We start from the raw sequence: 21,139 nt of genomic DNA on the forward strand, positions 1-21,139 counted from the left end.
AAGTTTGATATATCCAATTTGTGATAGAAAATAAAATATAATAGAAAAAAATTAAGATGGAGAAGAGATGATGAATCTAAGGAATACATCCCTATTTACAGGGTAATTATACTGAGATGAGATAAGAGAAGAGAACTTTATTAAACATTATGAAAAACAAATCAAGATAAAAATAATATCAAATCAACATGAAATTACATAATTAGGAAGAAGTTGAATAATGCTAAATACAGTTATGTTTTGTGAAAGTGCCGCGCACTCCTTTTGAAAAAGAGTGAGATCTACTATAAAAAATTAATTTTTTCATGTGAATCTCATATTTACTTTTTTTTTTTTTTAAAAAGAAGTGTGCGGCGCTTATACTCTATAGTTGTAGATATCATTTCTTGAAGAGGTTTTGATGAATTTTCATGCCCAAAATGATCATGATACGAACAAAATTACTATCATGTGACATTCTTCAGGTACTATAAAATCACAGGAAACATGCACCAACTTGCATGGATAATAGGATATCTCACGCACAATATTTACTTGGATATTTCACTGATCGATCAAAACACGTACAAAACACTAATAATCCTCCAGGCGATAGATAGCCTAAGAGGATACGATAACTCCCCTTTTTTTTCTGAACTCGATAGGTTTTATAAAATATCCAATTGTTATCTTCTTGTTAGGTTTGTTATTATAAAAACAGCCCTTGATCCTCTTCTTCACTTTCTTCCACGTACAAGACTCTCTCGATCTATATATCTCTCCCTCCCTCCTGTTAAGGGTATCAAAGATAAGGATACCAATCCCGTGCTCCCTACAAACTCTGCTACAGACTCTACTATTTAGTTTCCTACAAACTCTGCTATTTCATATTTAAACTTGAACTTGTATTCTTATCATGTATATCCCACATATCATGCTGGCTACAACTTTAATCTATATCTCAAATGTAAAGCTTATATAAACTGAATACTACACACGGTTTTGGTATCTTTGCCAAAACTATTGATCGTATTTTGTTATCTTACGTACATGGTATCGTGAGCCAAAATAGCTTACGCTTTTTTACGATCTTGCTTCCGCTTTTCCTAAACATGGCTGAGTCTGGTTCTTCCTCCTCCCTCCATATTCCTCCTCCCAAAAGCCAAAAAATCACAGCCATGCAGCAAACAGCACCCATGCCCTCCAGTCATCAGAAAATGCTAACTTGCCGTGGATGCTCTGTTTCTATCCTTTCTTCTCTTTGTTTGTTTTCCGTCTTCGTTGTTTTCATGCTCTTTGGCCATTTCTGTGGGCAGATGAGTTTCTCAGGATTAGATTTGGATATGCAGAAGACGAAAGTCACTCCCTATGATGATCAAGACCGACCTCTACGTACCGGCGGCTTCAGTACTGGTTTTTCCTTGAACCAGTCCGGTCACCGTATGGTAGCTGTACGTATCAGCCTCCCTCTCTCTCTCTCTCTCTCTCTCTCTCTACATAAAACTTTTTGTATATATAGCACTGGTTTCCGGACGAAAAATCGAAAGCGAGCTCATATATTTTAATCATATTTTTCTATCACTTTGAGTTTGCTTCGAATTTCATATTTCTTTTTATACACACACACATGCATTATATGTGCACGCGTATGAAAAACTGAAACACTTTCAAATCCCCTTCCTTCATCTGTGTGATCTGTTGGTTTTTTATTTGAATAATTTGCTCATCGATTGGATCGATCAGTTTATGGGTTTTACTTTTATATCTTGTTCATGCTTAATTATTCTAGTACTCTATAATGCAGATCAGACAGAAGGCGAAACTAAGCAGAGAGCAAAAGCTCGAACAAGGACTTGCCCGAGCACGATATTCAATTCGCAGATCAGCAGCTTCGAAGCTCAAGCTCTCAGCTGCTACCTTACTCAACGGCGATGATTTCGTCCCCTCCGGAGTCATCTATCGCAACCCCGCCGCATTTTATCAGTAAACCCTAAAATACATTAATCATACGAGTAATGTTAGGGCAAGCTCTAAATATACAATCTTGTGCAAGTTTTTTGTAAAAAATAGACTCCATTATTAAAAAAAAAGAAAGAAATTTTCACACTTTTTCATAATAGCAGAACTTAAATTTTTTTGGACTTGTATATATCATTATTTTATAAAAAAACTGAAATTCACTAAAAGAAAATAAATTAATTTTGTAACTTGGTTTGCATACGTTAAAACTGTATAAATTATATTTTTAAAATGAAAACTCTATATATATGCAATATTAATGAAGTTGTTTGATGTATTTAATGGATGATGATGATCATCAGGAGCCACAAAGAGATGGAGAAGAGATTTAGGGTTTGGACATACAAGGAAGGAGAGGCGCCCATTTTTCACGTTGGGCCAATGAGGGACATATACTCAATTGAAGGGCAATTGATTGATGAATTGGAAAGTGAAAAAAGTAAATTCTTAGCAAGAGAACCTGAGGAGGCCACTGCTTTTTTTGTTCCAGTCAGCATTGTCTTTATCATCAAATACATCTATGGTAGTCCTTGCGTCGATTATTCCCGCGAACGTCTACAGAACGTTGTAAAGGACTACATTCACAGGATATCAGAGAGATACCCATATTGGAATAGAAGCAGCGGGGCTGACCATTTTATGGTTTCTTGTCATGATTGGGTACGTATGCTATATCACTATTACAAGAAAACTGCTTATTTATTATCAATATTTTTTACTAAAATGAATTTATTATCGTCGCAAATAATTGATCGTGATAAATACTTATTTTTCTTACAGAGTGTATTCATGATCTTTAATTTCGTTTCTTTAAGGTAGTTATAAGTTATACATTATAATATTATTGTTGGCAAACTGAACACTACATACATACATACATGCGTACAGAGGCATTGATCATATGATATATATATACTAGGATATATATACAGCTTATTAACACAATTTCACGACCCTATTCCACCAATATATAAATATCAAACGTATCCATAATAGAGCGAGCGAATGAAAAATTCTACTAATCATCTGGCCTATACCACACAACTGCTTTTATTTTATTATTTTTTTATTTCCCTTAGCAACTGTGTGGTGTAATGATGATGTGTAGAAGAGCTCATGATAGCGAACAAGTTTTTACCCAATAGTATTTTTAATTAGGTGTTAATCATTGTATTGTGAGTACTCCACAAATATTAATGTTAGAGTTGGTACGTATACGTACAGTCTCAAATACACTCAACCATTTAGGAATTTCATGCACATAACAATTCATGTACCAAATCATGATCATGTAATCATGAGTAGTATTACTAGTCATGTCAAATTACCAAACTTAATTACAATTGTAGCAAATGTTTAAGGTGATATTAATATATATGAATTAATTAGTAAATTTAATGATTTATCTAACAACATTCGAATCAACGTTAGCCATGATCAACAACTGTATTGATAACTCTTATTGATCAAGACGTAGGCATGTTGGGACACGTAGAAATAACATATATATATATATATATACATACACTAGGACAACATTTTAACAATAGGACAACGCTTGGAAAACTTTACGTATGACTAGGACTGTCAATTTTGTATTTCACTTGTGAAACCATCATCTAATAAAAGGATTAGGGTTGGGTAAAATGGTCAGTTCAGATTTACCTGAATTTGACCTGATTAACAATCGAGTTTTATCGGATTAAGCCGCATGTGCACAGGTTGACCCGAATAAAAGAAAAAATGTCATTTGGATCATTTGAATTATATATATCAATAGATCAGTTGAGTTGTAGCTCAAAGGCAAATTCTCTCTTCATAAAAATAAAGAGAGGGAAAAATCGTTAGTATAATATATTAATATATATATAGGGTGTAAAAGGAGGAAACGAATTGCAAAAGAGAGAAAAGTGCACACTATAAAAGAGAAATATGAACTATTAGAATATATAGGCAAATATGTAAGAATGGGGGATTGTTCATCTTGGATGAAATATTCAAAAAGATAATTATCTATCTATATATATATATCGATAAAAGTTGGTGACAATTTTGAAATCATAGTAAATGAATTAATTCACTAACATTCCTCCAATTATGTGACATTTCAGGCACCAGAAGTTTCAGCAAACGACCCTGAACTTTTCAAACACTTTATCAGGGGTCTATGCAATGCCAACACTTCGGAAGGCTTCGAAATTACGAGAGACGTCTCCTTACCTGAAGTTCATATACATAATAAAAACTTGGATATCCCAAGATTAGGCCAACCCCCAAACAAACGTTTGATCTTTGCCTTCTTTGCTGGTGGGGATCACGGGGAAGTAAGGAAGATATTGTTTAAGCATTGGAAAAATAAAGACACAGATATCCAAGTGCATGAATATCTCCCAAAAACCGCAAATTACTCAAAGCTAATGGGTGAAAGCAAGTTTTGCTTGTGCCCTAGTGGGTGGGAAGTTGCAAGCCCTAGAGTGGTTGAGTCCATACATGCAGGATGCATCCCAGTTATCATATCTGATAATTATGTGCTACCATTTAGTGATGTTCTTGATTGGAGCCGATTTTCGGTTCATATTCCCAGTTCGAAGATACCCGAAATGAAGAAGATTTTGCAAGCAATTTCAGAAGAAGAGTATTTAGCAATGCAAAAGCGGGTAATCCAGGTGCAACGACATTTTACGCTCAATAGACCAGCTAAGCCATATGATGTAATACACATGGTGCTGCATTCAGTATGGCTTAGGAGGCTTAACATAAGGCTGCCCTTGTAATGCTTAATTCGACTAAGTTAAGGTTGTCATGTACATTCATAAAAGATTACACAGCATACATAGATTAGTTATGGGAATTACGGAGAAAAAAAAAATGTCTCTGATCGATTTTTTTTTTTTTTTTTAGAATTTCTCAAGATGTGTATCTATAAAACATTTAATCATTGGACAATGTTAGGGTAACTACCAAATGTGCACACTAGTATAAATGAGTTTTATTATTATTTATTTTTCTTTTTTTTTTCTTTAAGCATTTTTTAAACATTCTTAGCTATTAAGAAAAAAAAAATATATATATATATATAAATTCACTAATAATCACTTAACTATTAAAAATAAATAAAAATAAATGAAAAATATGAATAGACACATTTAATGAACATATTTGATAGTCATAATATCATTTTCCTCAATCATTATGTTTGGCGGCCTATTCCTAGTATAGTACTTGTAAAGTCTCCTGATCAACACTCCCAGCGAATTGACTGAAGAATAAAAAATACAACCATTATAAATCTAAAATCTGATTCAAAACATACGGTCTAATTACTTGTTACCTTTTTTATTGGCTTTATAAAGTTTTAAACTGCATGTTTTATACCATTTATTCATTTCACTTTTTCTCCCATTTTCTTCACTTGCCTTTTTTTTTTTTTTTTTTTTTTTTTTACGCTTCTTTGGAAAAACATGGTTATTTTTTCTTCTTGATTTTGTTGCCTTTTTTTTTGGGTGTCATCATGTGGCTATTTTTTCTTTAAGTAATTCTATATACAATCGTGAAGTGTATAAACGCCGTGTAATTACTTTGAAAAAAAATAGGATCCACTATTAAAAAATTAATTTTTTTTTCATGTAGGTCCCATATTTTATTCATTTTCAAATCAATTATGCGGCGGCTGCACAATTCACGGTTGCAAATATCTTTTATTTTTTTCTTCCTAATTTTGTTCCCATCAATAAGATCTATCCATATTGGAATCTGTTTGGTTTCCTTCAAAGTCAGGGAACTGCTCTCAACGCGAAAAGAACTTGGAGTTGGAGAAGGTGGATTTAAAAAATCATATTTTTTTAACAGATTTTTGTGAAACGGTTACTTCCTGATTTTGTTCCTATGAATCTAGAGAAGAATAATCTAGATTAGAATCTGTTTGGATTCATAATATCACATAAAATCATTTTTGTTTTTATCTTCCAGAGTTTGTGGCCTCTTTTGGTGTCATTCAAGTGCAAATAAATGGTACGTATCATTTAAAACATATAGTTACATATATGGGTAATTTTACATACAATTGCAAGGTACGTAAACGTCGCGTAATCGTTTTAAAAAAAAGTAGGGTTCACTATTAAAAAATTAATTTTTTTCATGTGGATCTCATATTTTATTCACTTTTTAAAAATGATTACATCACAGTTGCACAATTCACAGCTACAAATATTTTTTCTTTACATATATTGTAATGCCGATTTTTGCGGTTGGAATACCATGTAAGCAACTTGACTTTTATAGATAACTTCGCTATTAAGCACACCAGTTTTTATAGATCAAAGAAATTGTGTACCTATTAAAAAAATGCAAGTGTAAAATTAAGATAGAAATAATTTGTAAAATTATATTCGCATTCGAAGTGCCAAGAATTCCTGTATTTTTTTTTTTGGATACATTTGGAGAGGAGGGTTTTGAATCCAATACTTCTATTTTAAAGATTAAGATTTTATGCCAATCAGGTCACATACATTTGGCATGTATTCTGATGAACTGAAAAACTTCAACTAAATTGATTACAGAGTAACTACCCACTAAATAAACTGACTCCAGATAACATCTCAAACCAGTTTGAATGTTATCTCAACTCAATTCATCTCCAATTCATCTCAAATTTATCATTATAATTTTTTTAAATTTCAAGATAAAATATAATAAATATTTCAATTTTTTTAAATTTTAAAATAATAATAATATTAAAAAATAATATTTTAATAATATTTTATTATCTCAATTCAACTAAATTCAGTTCAACGTCAAAATCCAGCCTGACCCACTAACAACCTTAACATACTAACTGGTCCACTACAATAATACTGGCCCACTACGGAGACCCAGTCAAAAGAGATAAAAGCAACAAATTAAACGACACCGCATTACCCATTTCAGACATAAATCGCATTTCAAGAGTCACAACCATAGACACATAACAAAATTGTCCAAACCAAACCTCTGAAAACGGCCTAAACGAACGTTTGAGAACCTCCAGATGTGGTGCAGATTTACTTAAACAAATGGGTTAAGCACACCCGCCATTGTTGGAGAATGAACATAAAACAGGGTTGAAGAAGAAAAGAGTGAATCTAAAAAGTAAGTATTTTAAAAAAAATAATGATAGGGTTACTATTCTCTAACTAATTTAATTACTTTTTTATATTTAATTTTTTTAATTTTTTATTTTACTTAATGATTAAGAAAGTGACTATTAGTAAAATTATATATTTTTTTAATTTTTTCTTAATGATTAAAGATGTTAAAAAAATACTTAAAAAAATGATAAATATATGTTTCAAGTGGTCTTTAGTAATCTGCTATTTTATATATATATATATATATATATATATATATATATATATATATATATATACACTCTAGTAAAGGGCAAACACGTGCATTGCACGTGTGCCCAATTGCATAAATATAAAATATATTTTTAAAAATAAGATTTTTCTGTAAAAATATGTAATAAAAAAATAGATTAATATATATAATTATGAAATGTAATAGTTTTATCTATATTTTAAGATTTTCTCATTGATCATAAAAAATATCACATATACTATCCGCAAAATATCCATGACTGCAGATCTAAAAGCGACTATTGGAGTTAATGTGCTATCATCATAAGTTTCTAAATAAACTTGATATCTAATAATAATAAATAAATTATTACTTATTGATATTAATAATTAATATATTAATTATAACATAAAACATTCTTATTTTTTCCATATTCAGTTCTTTTGTTGTAATTTTTACATGATATGTAATAAAATGATTGATGTAATAAAATTTTAAGTATATGCACAGTCTAAAATCTAAAATACAAACACAAGATTTATCAAAATATTGTTCTTCAAAAAGTAAATACGATAAAATATCTTAAGTTTTGGACTTCACTCTTTTCTCTAGATTCCAATCTTTATCTCGATTGTGACGACGTTTGAAATCCTCTATATCGTTGAGTATCTATGTGATACTCTGGTCAATTGTTTCAAGACATTCCAAGATGGAGGGCTTGGGCGAGCTTATAATCATTTTAGGCACAATCCTTTTCGGAGGATTTGCTGTCATTTTGCAATTTTTCATCAAGATTTTTTAATCCCGTTACAACTTTTATCATTCCGGATGAGAAATAGTAGTGAAAACTACTACAGTGAGATTTCGAGAAATTTTAATAAGTAAACAAACAACATACCACAGATAACATAAGCATATAAAAGTAAACACAAATAAATGTATGGACATGTATGCATGACATAAAACTTTGAGTGTATGCATCATGATCTTTTCTTATAAAAATAATATTTATCATCTTATTTTTAAATCACTTTTTTTTTTCTTCTATTTTTCTTTTTGCAACTATAAATGGACAGATTTATCTCTATATTTTTTAAATTTTTTATTGTTTACAATACATATTATATACATGATTTGCATAATGTTTATAACTATAATACAACAACTTACAAGAACTAAGTCACAATTTTGAGATGTATGCGACCGACTTTTATAATCGTCGAGTATCCCAACCTAGCTATCAAAGTAGCTGAATGGATTTTGTTCCTGATCTTTGCCGTGCCTATTCACACCAGAGTTCGACATGTTGGTTGAATGAATAGCTATATACATTTTAAATCTAAAGTGTATTTTGAAGTGTATGATATGACTATATAGCTATTCATTCAGTCAACCTGTGGAACTTTGGTGTGAATAAGCATGGCGAAAATCAGGAGTAAAACTCATTCAGCTGCTTTAATACCTAAGTTGGGATGCTTGACCATTATAAAAGTCGATCATATACATCTCAAAGTTGTGACTTAGTTTTTTTAAGTTATTCTATTATAGTTGTAAATATTATACAAATCATGTGTAATATGTATTGTACAAAATAAAAAAATTCTAAAAATATAGACATAAATTTGTCAATTTATAGTTAAAATTTTTATGTTATGGTTATTAAGTAGCCAATCTGAATCCTAAGTTGAATTATGAGATGTTAATATTATTTTTTCGTGAGATGTGGAGATTTATTTGTTTGTGACATATATGTTTATTGTCTTAAACCTGAAATCTTAGATGTTTTGAAATAATAACAAATGTAATGAGTAAAATAACAGATCTACAGATTTAAAAAACACAAAAAAAATTAAAATTGTTCCAAAAAAATCAAAACTGAACCGTAACAAACAATCAATATTTTAAATTTAACAACATGCACTGTTCTAAAGTCACAACACAACTCAGAAGTTCATATCCTTCATCTTCATTTCATCCCAACCAACCTCTAATCTCCATATCGTTTCATCATTTGTCATTTGTTATGGCAAATTACTGACATTGCATGAATTTAACAGACAAATCTAAGAATTAAACAATAATGTATTAGACAGATAAATATGGCATATGAATAAATAAAATAAATATTACATAATAAATATAAAAAAACATACTTTAAATAAAAGCTATAAAAGAAACAAGAGTACCAGAAAGTAAAGTAGAGGACAAACAAAAGTACATTGCTAAGTGCTAACTAATTTAATTATACATAAATAATTTTATACATATTATATTAAATGAATTAAATGAGATAGTATATCTTAAAATAAAACAAATATATTAAAAGAAATTAATATGATCAGAAAAAGAAATATTCATACAACAAGAATACAATGTGAACAATTTATTTTGACTATAGGTGCATTTATATAAATAAAAATAAATTGAATAACATTTTCTTAAATGATGTAGAAGAGAACATACCAGAAAGTAGACAAGGAGTAAAAGAACAGTGGAAATCGAGCAAATTGACAACAACTGGAACAAGGAACAGTTAAGTAAGAACAAAAGCAGCAAATTTGTAAAAAAAAAAAAAAATACATTAGAAAATATTAGATTTATATTAATAAAATATATATTTTTACTTTATGAAAATTTATAATTATATTAATAAAACTATTATTATTAAACTCATAGAATCATTGAAAATGGCACCGTTATGAGCAAAAAGCCGCTCAACTCATTCCATCCCAATTCAAAAATGGTACCGTTTTCATTAAGAGGAAACCCTAATTCTACATTTACCACTATAAATATATCCTTACTTGAGTCTGCCTCCATTTCGTCCATTCCAGAGTGTTCTTCCCGTCCACTTCTCTCCCTTTCTTTCTTTTTCTCATCTTTCTTCTTTTCCTTCTCTTGCCTCTTTTCTCTCCGTCTAATCTCTCTCTCGCAACTCGTCTCTCTTCTTCTTGCATCTCTCTCTCTCCGTTCCTTTTATTTCACATCTTTTTCTTTTCCTTCTCTCCTCTTCCCTCTCCATCTAATCTCTCACAGCTCCTTTCTCTTGTTCCTGCTGATCTCTACATCTTCTCTCAACAGAGAAACAAAAATCACCACCTTTGTTTTTCGAAATCTTAGGAATCTGAAGCTCCATCTTTCAGATCTAAGGAATTTTTTTCTTGTTTCTTTTCTTTGATGTGTTTTGGTTTGATCTGTTTTTTCCTTTCTCTGTGGTGGTTTATTTATTTCGCATATTTTTTTTTGTGAACGCACAGATCTGAGATTTTTTTTCTCACATTTCGATTTTTTTTTTGTCCCATGGGTTGCTGTGGCGAATATTTTGTGCAGAAGCTTTTTTTTTTTTTTTTTTTTTTTTTTTTTTTTTTTTTTTTTTTTTTTTTTTTTTTTTACGGATGCTTATATATATCTCTAGATCTGTAAAAATTTCCATCTCTGTCTTCCTTTTTATTTTATGATTTTTTCCAAGTTTCTGAAACTCTACGAATTTGAAGCTCCATCTTTCAGATTGGGTTTTTTTGTTTTTAATAATTTTGTTCTTTCGCTTGATGTGTGCTGGTTTGTTCTTCTTGGTCTGTTTTCTCTCTTTTTCTGTGATCGTTACTTCACTTTGTGTAAATAGTTTTTTCTCAACCGACACAAATTTTAGATTCTATCTTCTGATTTTTATTTTGGTTGCAGGTCTATTTTTTTTTAAATGCATGAAGATCTCTTGATCTGTTCTTCGGATCTATCGCTGCGATTGTTTTTTTGTTGGCAAGTATTTTTTTTTTCAATAGACATAATAATGTATTCCTTTGATTTTCCTTTTTTTTTTATTTGCCATTTTGTTTTATTTTTGTGTTTTGGGTTGCAGTTTTTTTTTTTTTTTTTTTTTTTTTTCGTTGAAGAGCTTTTTTTTTCCAAATTCCTACAAATTTGTATATCTGTTCTGCTCATTTAAAAATGTTAATATTTTCTTATTTTGTTTTTATATATTTTTAAGTAGCTGTTTTTTAACAACTATCGTTTTCATCTTATTTTGAGTTGCAGTGATGATTTCTTTCGTTGAAGGCCCTTTTGTCATTAATATTTCCTTAATATTTCTTTAACTTGCATATGTAGCAACTATCTGATAAATGGTTTGTAGTTTGTATTTTAGGGATGGCCATATGTAGTTTTATTCTTTTAGTTTGTAGTCTATAGTTTTTTAAGTTGCATGTGTAGCAACTATCTCATAAACACTTTATGGTTTGCATTTTAGCATCTGTCTATATGAGAATTTTATTTTATAAGTTTTAGAGATGATCATATAAAGTTTTATTCTTCTAGTTTGTAGTCTGTAAGTTTTTAATGTGCATGTGTAGCAACTATCTGATAAACACTATATGGTTTGTATTTTAAGTAGTTTGCAGCTTGTAACTTTTTAATTTGAAAGTTTGTGGTTTGGATTTTAACACATCTGTTTAGATGAGAACTTTATTTTATACGTTTAGGTAATTATTCATCTGTTTATAAATATTGAGTGCTATATATAAACAGAGTGAGTGCATCTATATATTATATAACATTTCATCTATATATTGCATATAAAAAATGACCCACTCTGTTTACAGATGTTGTTTTTGTTTTTTGTAGCTGTAATTTCTAGTTTTTATATTATTAGTCGTACCTAGATTTTTTTTTTTTACTTCAAATTTATGTTTTCTTTGTCACGTAAATGTTTACTATGTTATGAATTTACGTTATAATTTTAGATTGTAAGTATTTGGTCTAAAATAATTGAAGCTAATTTTTTTTTTTGTTTTTTAGTTTGAAATTTAATTACATGTGTACTATTTCATTAAAGTATAGAAAAGTTCATAATCAACCGAGCACAAATACAAACTGAAAGATACTTAGTTGATTTCAAAATTCATAACTAAATTTAGATTTGTTATTCCAAATATTAATGTAACTTTTTATTGTTGTTCTTTTGTTTTGACTATTTTATTTATTTATTTCTAACAATTAATTATTACATATAAATAAATAACTGAATAAATAGTCAGAAATATTTAGTTCAGAATAATGAATATAAAAGAAGGGAATAATCAACATAAGAAGACTTACTTGTGAAACTGAAAAACTGAGAGGCAAATTTAAAACCCAGAGCGAAGAGACATATTTGTGAGCAATGTTGTAATGCGAGGAGTCTATTTATAGTAAATAACCAAGTGGCAAGCGGTGAAAGCAGCGAATTAGAAAAAAAATCTGAATCTGATAAGTGTAAAACTGTAGCAAATAAAGAAGATGAATATTATTTTTATTCGTAGCAGAAAGTGGTGGAAGCAGTGGAAAACACTAAAAGCAAAAATCACAATCTGCAAAAAAAAAAAAAAGCTGTTAAAATTAAGAGGAAAAAATTATTCTCATACGAGCGGTAGAAAAAGATCAGAGAAGAAAAATCTAGAAGAAAAAAATCTAGATGGAAGCAGTGGCAAGATAAGAGAAAAAAAGAAACGGTGAGAAGATAGGAGGGAAAAAATCCAGAATCTTACAGAAGCTACGCGAAAGATATGGAATGCCAAAAAAAAAAAAAGATAAAATTATAAAATTGGAAACAGAAGAAAACAAAAATGGAAATAGTAATAGGTGTCTACAGAATCCAAGGATAGAAGGGGAAGACAAATATAAAAGTAGGGGTAATTCTGGAAAAAAAGTATTGCACGAAAAAAGGAGGACATCAACAGAAAATAAACAGAAAAATAGGGATAAAAAGGGTGAAAAAAATAAAAGAAAGGACATAATATAGAACAAATATAAAAAATAGAGATAAAAATGAAAAAAAATAAATCAAGAGGTGGGACATAAAGGAAAAACAAATGTAAAAAGAGGGACAAAAAAGAAAAAAATAATAAACGAAGAGCTACCTTCTTATTGACGCTTATTATATATAAGGTATATTTCCTTTTGCTTTGCTTGACGTTTGGCTCGTTAATTTATTTGTGTACCGCTTGGTATTTTTCACTTTTTCCTCATTTTGTGGCCTTTTTTTTTTTTAAACAAAATTTATTTACACAATTTTTTATTCAAAGCGTTGGCTCTGCTTTTTATTTATGTTGCCTCTTTTCCTTATCTTACGTGTCAAGCCTACAATTAACATATGATCATAATTAACGGTTCTAATGACACATAAGCAATAGATAACTCCGCTATTATATACAGGAATAGTCTAATAGATATGTGTGTGTGGCTAAGTCATGATGTAGTTCGTTATAAACGCTCATGCTGCTTTATGCTTACATAGTGATGGACAACCAAAAGATTTTTTTTTTTTTTTTGGATAAGTTACTTAAAAAAAATAACGATGTTTAACTGTATCTGCTATATATTCTGTGTTATATAGTAGAAAGCCCCAATACCCAACATTCCTTAATAGTAAGCTAATCATGGCATTCATGATTTACACATGCACATCAAATTCAACCATATTATAAGGAAGGTGTTACGTCCACTGCTCCCAACTCCCGCTAAGAGCTACTGTTAGCTATAATTGATCTTTTTTTTTTGTTTTTTTTTTATATGTATTTTTTTACACTTTTAAATATTTTTTTAAAAAATATAAAAATTACAATATTATTAAAAAATATTTTCTTAATCACTAAGAAAAAATTTAAAAAATAAAATAAAAAATTTCAATAGTAATACTGAACTGTAAAAACCAGTGATAAGAATATCATTTTTCTTAATTTTTAAGGTAGCACTACAACTACCGTTAGTTCCCACAAAATAAAAAAAATGCCAACGGTAGCTCCCAACAGGAGTTGGAAGCGGTGGGACCAATATCATCCATATTATAATAATGCTTTTCCATCAACAATGCCATATAAGTCCCACATCAAATTCAAGGTTTCTATCATTTTTTCCCAAATGCTTCTAATTTGGTAAAATTAGACCTGAACATGCACATCATGGTCAATGTGGCCTTTCCATTCCCATTAATATTGCCCAGTCTGCAGGCGAGGATAAAAGGGTTTCGTCTAGATCATAAGTCCCAAACCCACTAGGTTGTTTTTCATACACATAGTCTTTCCGCATTCTGAAATTAAGTGCTTGTGACAGAAAACTTCTCTTGTAGGATCAAGCAAGTAGACAATTCTCTAACGAAATCATCAGATGCATAAGCCTGCGCAGGAAAGAAAAAGAACGGAATTGGTTTCATATATAGAAAATGCCAGTATATGCCAGTATGCAGTTTGCCTCTTCATTTTGACCGCTCATATATTTAATTTTTTTAAAATTTTTTTACTTAATAATTAAGAAAGTAATTTTTAATGTATTAGTATATATTTTTTTATTTTTTAAAAATATTTAAATATATTAAAAAAATATAAAATAAAAAAAAAGATAAAAATAAAAAAGCGATTTTTGTGCTAGTGGCACGACCAGTAGTCAAATCTGGGTGGCGTGCTAGCAGTACTCTTTCATTTATTTGGTCTGATATGCAATTTGTAAAATGCAAAGGGAATATTAATGTATTGTAATTTGCAATTAAATGTGAATTAAAGGTATATATTTGCAATTTTAGTTGGTCTTGAAAAGGGTATAACAATCTTCCTATGAAGAGCAGTGATTCAAGATCGATCCTCAAACATGACCAATCATCAACATGATAACACAGTCCCATAATGCACTCATAAGGGATGACTAATGATGAGTAAACCCACAATATACCTGGATGTGAAGACTCAACCACGCCTTCTCTAAATTGGATGACAGATCTTCAAGACCAACAAATCCCTCTGTAAATTTATTCAAGAAAGAGAATAAGCGAATATCAAGAACACATGAATTATGTGTTGTCCTAGATGCAGTCTATAAACAGAGTTTCCATTTCAAAACCATACCATTGTGCCAAACTTGTACGCCAATATTATATCCAACGTTGCTATACAAGGAACAAATTTCTGTAGGTCTGTGACATTGAATCAAGGATGCGTGCTTGACTTACTTGAGACATCATCTTTTAACCTGAACACACTTGCTTTCATAAAACATCTTTTCATAAAACATGAATTTATTGCTTTCATAAAACATCATCATCATCTTCATTCTTTCTTATTCATCTTCTTATTACATTGTAGGGATGCTTCACGGTTTCCCATAAAACTGTGTGCGTCTGCTGGTTATTGGATCACATCACAGGTTCGTACACTAATTGTGAATACATCCTTATCTCATTGGGTCCTTGGTGTCTTATCCTATGGGTTACCATAGTGTAACTAGCACCGCTAGAGTTAGGTGCAATGGTTTCGATCCGGCAACCTTTTGATTCTTTACAAAGCCCATTGACGATTTTTTGTCAACTTAAGGGATTATATTTCATTGTTAAACACTTTAAAGTGGATATAAGAGTTCTATTAGAATAATTCTTCATTCTAATCTTTAGGGTCAATGCAAAATATTTTTAGTCCAGTTTTTGACAAAATTTAAGACCAAACCAGTATGTATCGATTTTACATTTTTAAGAACCGATTTCGCACCGGTTACCTCCCTAAATCGGTATTTTCGGTTTTACCGGTTCCGGTCTGGTTTGGTCCAGTTTTAATATACTATATTATATATTATATAATATATATAATAATATATTATAGTATATAATACTATGGTGATATATTATATTATAGACTATAGTGATATAAGATTTTAAAATTTAATATTATATTAATTAGTAATTTATCGTATAATACAAAACTATTTTATATATAATTATATATTATATATATAATATAAAAATTATAATATATATATGAACCGGTCCGGTTCGGTTTTAGAAAAAGAAAAATCGGAACCAGGCTAATTTTGACCGGTTTTAAAAAAAATAAAAATAATACCGAATCGAGCCAAACTTAATACCGGACCAAACCCACCAATTCGGTCCGTTCCGGTCCGATTTATCAGTTTACAGGTTTGTTTTTACACCCCTATTCACGGCACATATTATAATCATCTGAAATACATTATATTTCAGACATAATTGTGAGTGCAGTACTTATTATCAGTCGTGTTACAATTAAGAATCATTCGTAAGTTAGAAGATGACTTACCTTTGTATACGTAGCGCTATTTTTCTGAAATTACTTCGTAGCTCGCGTCCAATAAAAAGTATTAATGTTACAAACATTACGTGTCGTAAAATTCTAATAAATCAAATAACACCAAAAAGAATAATATAATAATTATTATGCTTCGTACAAAAATCATTACTAATAATATCATAAAATTAATTAAATAAAATAGTATATTTTTACATCCACTTATAATTTTGAAAAGAACATATTTTTATTAAATAAAAATAACAGTGGAAGTATCCTTTTTATAAAATAAATTTAATAATTCTTAATGTTAAAAATATCTTGTAAACTATTACTATTATCAAAATTAATACTTGACAATATAAATTAAGCCCATAAATATTTTCAGCAAAACTAAAGTTTTTGGGCTAATATAATTATTGTAAATAAAACTGAGTTTAGTATTAATATAATAAGCCTAGCTCAATTGAAAATAACAAAACTATTTTTGAAAAAAAAACTAATCATGTATATATAATGCAAGTAATGTTAGATACAAGTCTAAAGTGTACAAACAATACGTAAGTTCTTTGTGAAAAAAGCAAGTCACACTAAAAATAATATTTTTCCATGGTGACGTCTATTTTTTCACAAAGAAATTATGCAAAGTTTGTATATTTGAAGTTTGTACAAATCATATATGTTTTAATCTTTCAATTCTTTTATTTATCATAATATCCATGCATATTTTTAAGGGAAAAAAAGAGAGTAGAAAATGACCTTATCCATTCTATTCTATTCAATAGTACCTATTATTTCATATTTGCTTTCCACTCTCCAAAAATTAAAACACATGCACCCATCATACTTGTAGATAAGAAATGAGTTTTCTGGCTCATATGAGTCATTGCTTGTATCTTAACCAAGATTTCTATTTTCTTCTGTGCTGAAAATGGCTACCATCTTTGGCTCTCCACCATTTCTCTCCCACCCCCTCACAAAATCTCACTTCTCTTCGTCATCACAAACACCTCCTCCTCCTACCCCCCCAACTCCGCCTTCCCAACCATCTCCACAGCTAAGTACAACTTCATCAGAGCAGCAAGCTCCAGCCACAGTTCAAGTTCAAAAACAGAAACCCACTAAACGCTCCACTTCTGCAACCACGGCTGAATCCACGGACTGGATAGCTTCCACCTTAACCAGGCGGTTCGGGCTTGGTGCAGGCCTTGCATGGGCTGCTTTCCTTGCTGTTGGTGTAATCTCGGAGCAGATTAAGACTCGCCTCGAAGTCTCCCAACAAGAAGCAGAAACTAGGTTTGTTTGTTGTAAAATAGTCCTCGCACACTCCTTTCCCAGCAGTTTTTGTGAAATAATTTTACATTCTTAATTTGCTCGTGTAGAATTAGTCATTTCTCCTTTCCTAGCTTTTCAGAGACCTAGAAGAGGTTCTGGAATTGATCAAATTTCCTGCAATTTTTCTGGATAATTTTTGTTCTTCTTGAAATGTGCTTTTTAGTGTATAATTCGAGGGCGATTGTGACGATTCTAGTTACAGTAATGTTGATCATTTAGTTGGCGTATTGCCTCTCTACATTGGTAACCATGCTGGCTTGCTTTAGATGTACTTGATAAACTTCTGCAGAGAACTGAAAAATCAAACCTTGTCATAGAGCCTGTGGTTAAAGGACCTTTGACCTTACGTCCAAAGCCAATGCTCAAATTCTGGCAACATGTCAAGACTTATTTTGTAAAATACTGATGTAACAACAATTAAATTTCAACTTTTTACCATTAGTTCTTCACATTGTGATGGAAAAGCTTGAAATTTGGGTGTGTTCATTTTATTTGGCTATGAGCATCCATATCTAAAACCTATCCCCCCACCTCCTCACAATTGAGTGATTGGATGACTGAATTCCATTGCCTATGAACTTTATTTGAAAATTTCAAACTCTGTGTAATGTTGTCCTTTAAACTGCAATCAGTAACCAAAGTTTATCTTCTGCAGAAATGTTGAGAAGGAAGAGGAGGTGGTCTTGCCTAATGGCATAAGGTATATATATTTTATCATTGTCCATAACTTGACCTCTGAAGTGCATAATTGTCGTCATCTTACTTTGGTCAGGTATTACGAGTTGATAGTTGGCGGCGGGGCTTCTCCGAGGCCAGGAGACTTGGTTGTGATTGATCTCAAGGGAAAGGTAGAGGGCAGTGGAGAAGTGTTTGTGGATACATTTGGTGGTGAAAAGAAGCCATTGGCTCTTGTGATGGGATCCAGGCCATATAGCAAGGGAGTGTGTGAAGGAATAGAATATGTTCTAAGATCTATGAAGGCAGGGGGGAAAAGGAGAGTGATAATTCCTCCAAGTTTGGGGTTTAGGGAGAATGGAGCAGAGTTAGGTTCTGGTGTGCAGATTCCCCCATTTGCAACTCTTGAGTACATTGTAGAGGTTGAAAAAGTCTCCATTGCACCGGCTTGATTTCAACATCATCATTGTGAGATTATGGCTTAGTTTAAATGATTTTTGTTGTTCTTTCTTGTTTATAATACCCACTTGGATCATTGTTTATCTTTTCCTCTTGGCTTCACTAGGTTTAAATTAAACCTACCAATAAACACAATAATTTTTTTTTTCTATGATAGTCTTTTATTGATTTAGTAACGATAATTTTATTTTACAAACATTTATATCATTAATTTAGTAACAAAGTGAGATTTAGCACTTGAATTAAATGAAATAATCAGGGTTTGACTCTTGGTTGCTGAAGCTTTTTATGTGAAGGGATTTCCATTTTACATCCAATGTCCTGCCCAAAAAAAGTTCATCTCTTTAATTATAGTCTTGGTTAATTTCCATAAAAAATAAAAAAAAATTACAAAAATAAAAATATCATCTTCCACAAAAGAGAAATACTTTAGCCAAAAATGAATTTCATAAAACTAAACTCACAAACTAACATGACTTGACGTCATATGTCAGATTGTAAATTTATTTTTATAGTAAAGTAGATTTAATATATCACATGAAGTTGTGTCAGTTTATAAATTTATTTTTATGAAATCTTTTTATAACTATAATACATCATAATTAGGCTCAACCACACCATTTTCCAAATACCAATAAAAGTACGTTAAAAATATTCTCTTTCCAAATATATACTTTTTTTTTATTGATAATAGTACAAAACATATCTAAGCTAGAATGTATATATGATTGAAGTGACTGATGATGAATCTAAGTTTGTTGCGACCAATGAGAATTAGGCATTTTTATACCCTGGGGCAAAAGTGCCCCCTTCCTGCACCCCACCCTCGGCATGGACGGGGGTGGGGTTTGCCCCCCGGGATCCGGCCCTACATCCTGGGGGTAGGACTCCCCATCTGGGTGCCAGGGGCGGATTTGGACACTTAGTCCATCCAACCCCCGATGTTTGGTCCAAATGGACCAATGAACCACTAGGCCTAGAACCTGTTTCTGTGCCATTTTAAGCTCAAATGTTAAAAAAAAAAAATTTGCCTAAATTAAAACAAAAAGAATTTTAAAACAATATTATACATATTACATAAAATGAAACAAAATTTGTTGAAGCATAAAACATAAAAATTTAAGTTCTAACTATTAAGTTAGTAACTTCTAAGTTGTAACTAATAATTTTAAACTATTACAATAATAAAAATTAATCTAAAACTATTACAAATTAATCTTAAAAATAATACAAATTGTCAAATAATTTAAATGCAGTTCGATGAAATTACAAATTGTAGGAAGATGCTTTTGAGTCGTGAGATTGGAATTTGGGGGTGGTAGGCAAATGAGACTGTGAAATGATATAACTTGAAACATTAATAAGAAAACAAATTAGAATTACAAACAATATATATATATATATATATATATATATGCAAAAAATTAAAAACTTAAAACTACAAGTTCAAACCAAGATTAGATCATAAGCTTTTGGTTGTAGGCCTTTCTATCAAGGATTCAAGATTAGATCATTGGGGAATTGGGATTAGGGTTGGGAAAGATCAAATCATTGGGAATGTGAGATTGGGCTTTCAGTTTTGAAACCCCAAACTGTTTTGAAACCCCAAAACACTAACAAAGGGTTTCAGATTGAAACCCTAAACTAATTTAGGGTTTTAGATTGAAACACTAATTTTACATACACAAACTACTTGAAATACAATTACAAATTCACACAAATCACAATCCAATCTTCACAACACACAAATCACACTCTCACCTTCTAAATCCATTCATTAATCTCATTCTCCATAGTCCAACCAAATGAATCATTGAAAAACTAAAAAAAAATGCTTGGAATACTTACTGAGCGCAAGGAGACGCCTGAAGAGGGATTTAGTTGTAGAAGGTGACGACGTGAGGGTGTTAGAGTGAGAGAGAGAGAATCAGAGAGTTGAAAGAGAGGTCTAAATAAGGGAGAGAGTTTTAGGAATTTATTAAAACGACACCGTTTTAATATAAATTTAAGTTTTATATATATATATATATATATATATATATAAAAAGCGGCGAGGGGCGGGAAAAAAAGTAGACAGGGGCCCAGCCCAAACTACTCTCCGCACCTTTGGTGTGCCCAAATGTGAGTGGATTACCCTGTTGCCCACATCCAACTAAAGGGGCTCCCGCCCCACCCAGGCGGGGGCCAAACATGGTGGGGTGGGTGGGTAGGAGACGGAGCCCTACCACACAGCCTTAGTTATTGAAAGGTGCGTTTGGGAAAGGGGTGAGCTTTTGCAT

The 21,139-nt window shown here is 30.9% G+C and overlaps 2 protein-coding genes across 2 annotated transcripts; both read left to right on the forward strand.

Annotated features, from left to right (window-relative positions):
• Positions 1-718: 718 nt before the first annotated feature.
• On the forward strand, positions 719-4,850 carry LOC121242108 (probable glycosyltransferase At5g11130). Its single transcript, XM_041140020.1, has 4 exons — positions 719-1,430; positions 1,784-1,962; positions 2,301-2,658; positions 4,110-4,850. The coding sequence occupies exons 1-4, from the start codon at positions 1,092-1,094 to the stop codon at positions 4,770-4,772; spliced, it is 1,539 nt and encodes a 512-aa protein (XP_040995954.1). The 5' UTR covers positions 719-1,091; the 3' UTR covers positions 4,773-4,850.
• Positions 4,851-17,256: 12,406 nt separating this feature from the next.
• Positions 17,257-19,011, forward strand: LOC121243416 (peptidyl-prolyl cis-trans isomerase FKBP17-2, chloroplastic). Its single transcript, XM_041141534.1, has 3 exons — positions 17,257-17,687; positions 18,382-18,426; positions 18,499-19,011. Exons 1-3 carry the CDS (start codon positions 17,323-17,325, stop codon positions 18,851-18,853), a joined length of 765 nt encoding a protein of 254 aa, XP_040997468.1. The 5' UTR covers positions 17,257-17,322; the 3' UTR covers positions 18,854-19,011.
• The last annotated feature ends 2,128 nt before the right edge of the window (positions 19,012-21,139 follow it).

The sequence above is a fragment of the Juglans microcarpa x Juglans regia genome, chromosome 8D, assembly GCF_004785595.1.
Source record: "Juglans microcarpa x Juglans regia isolate MS1-56 chromosome 8D, Jm3101_v1.0, whole genome shotgun sequence".
Lineage (NCBI taxonomy): Eukaryota > Viridiplantae > Streptophyta > Magnoliopsida > Fagales > Juglandaceae > Juglans > Juglans microcarpa x Juglans regia.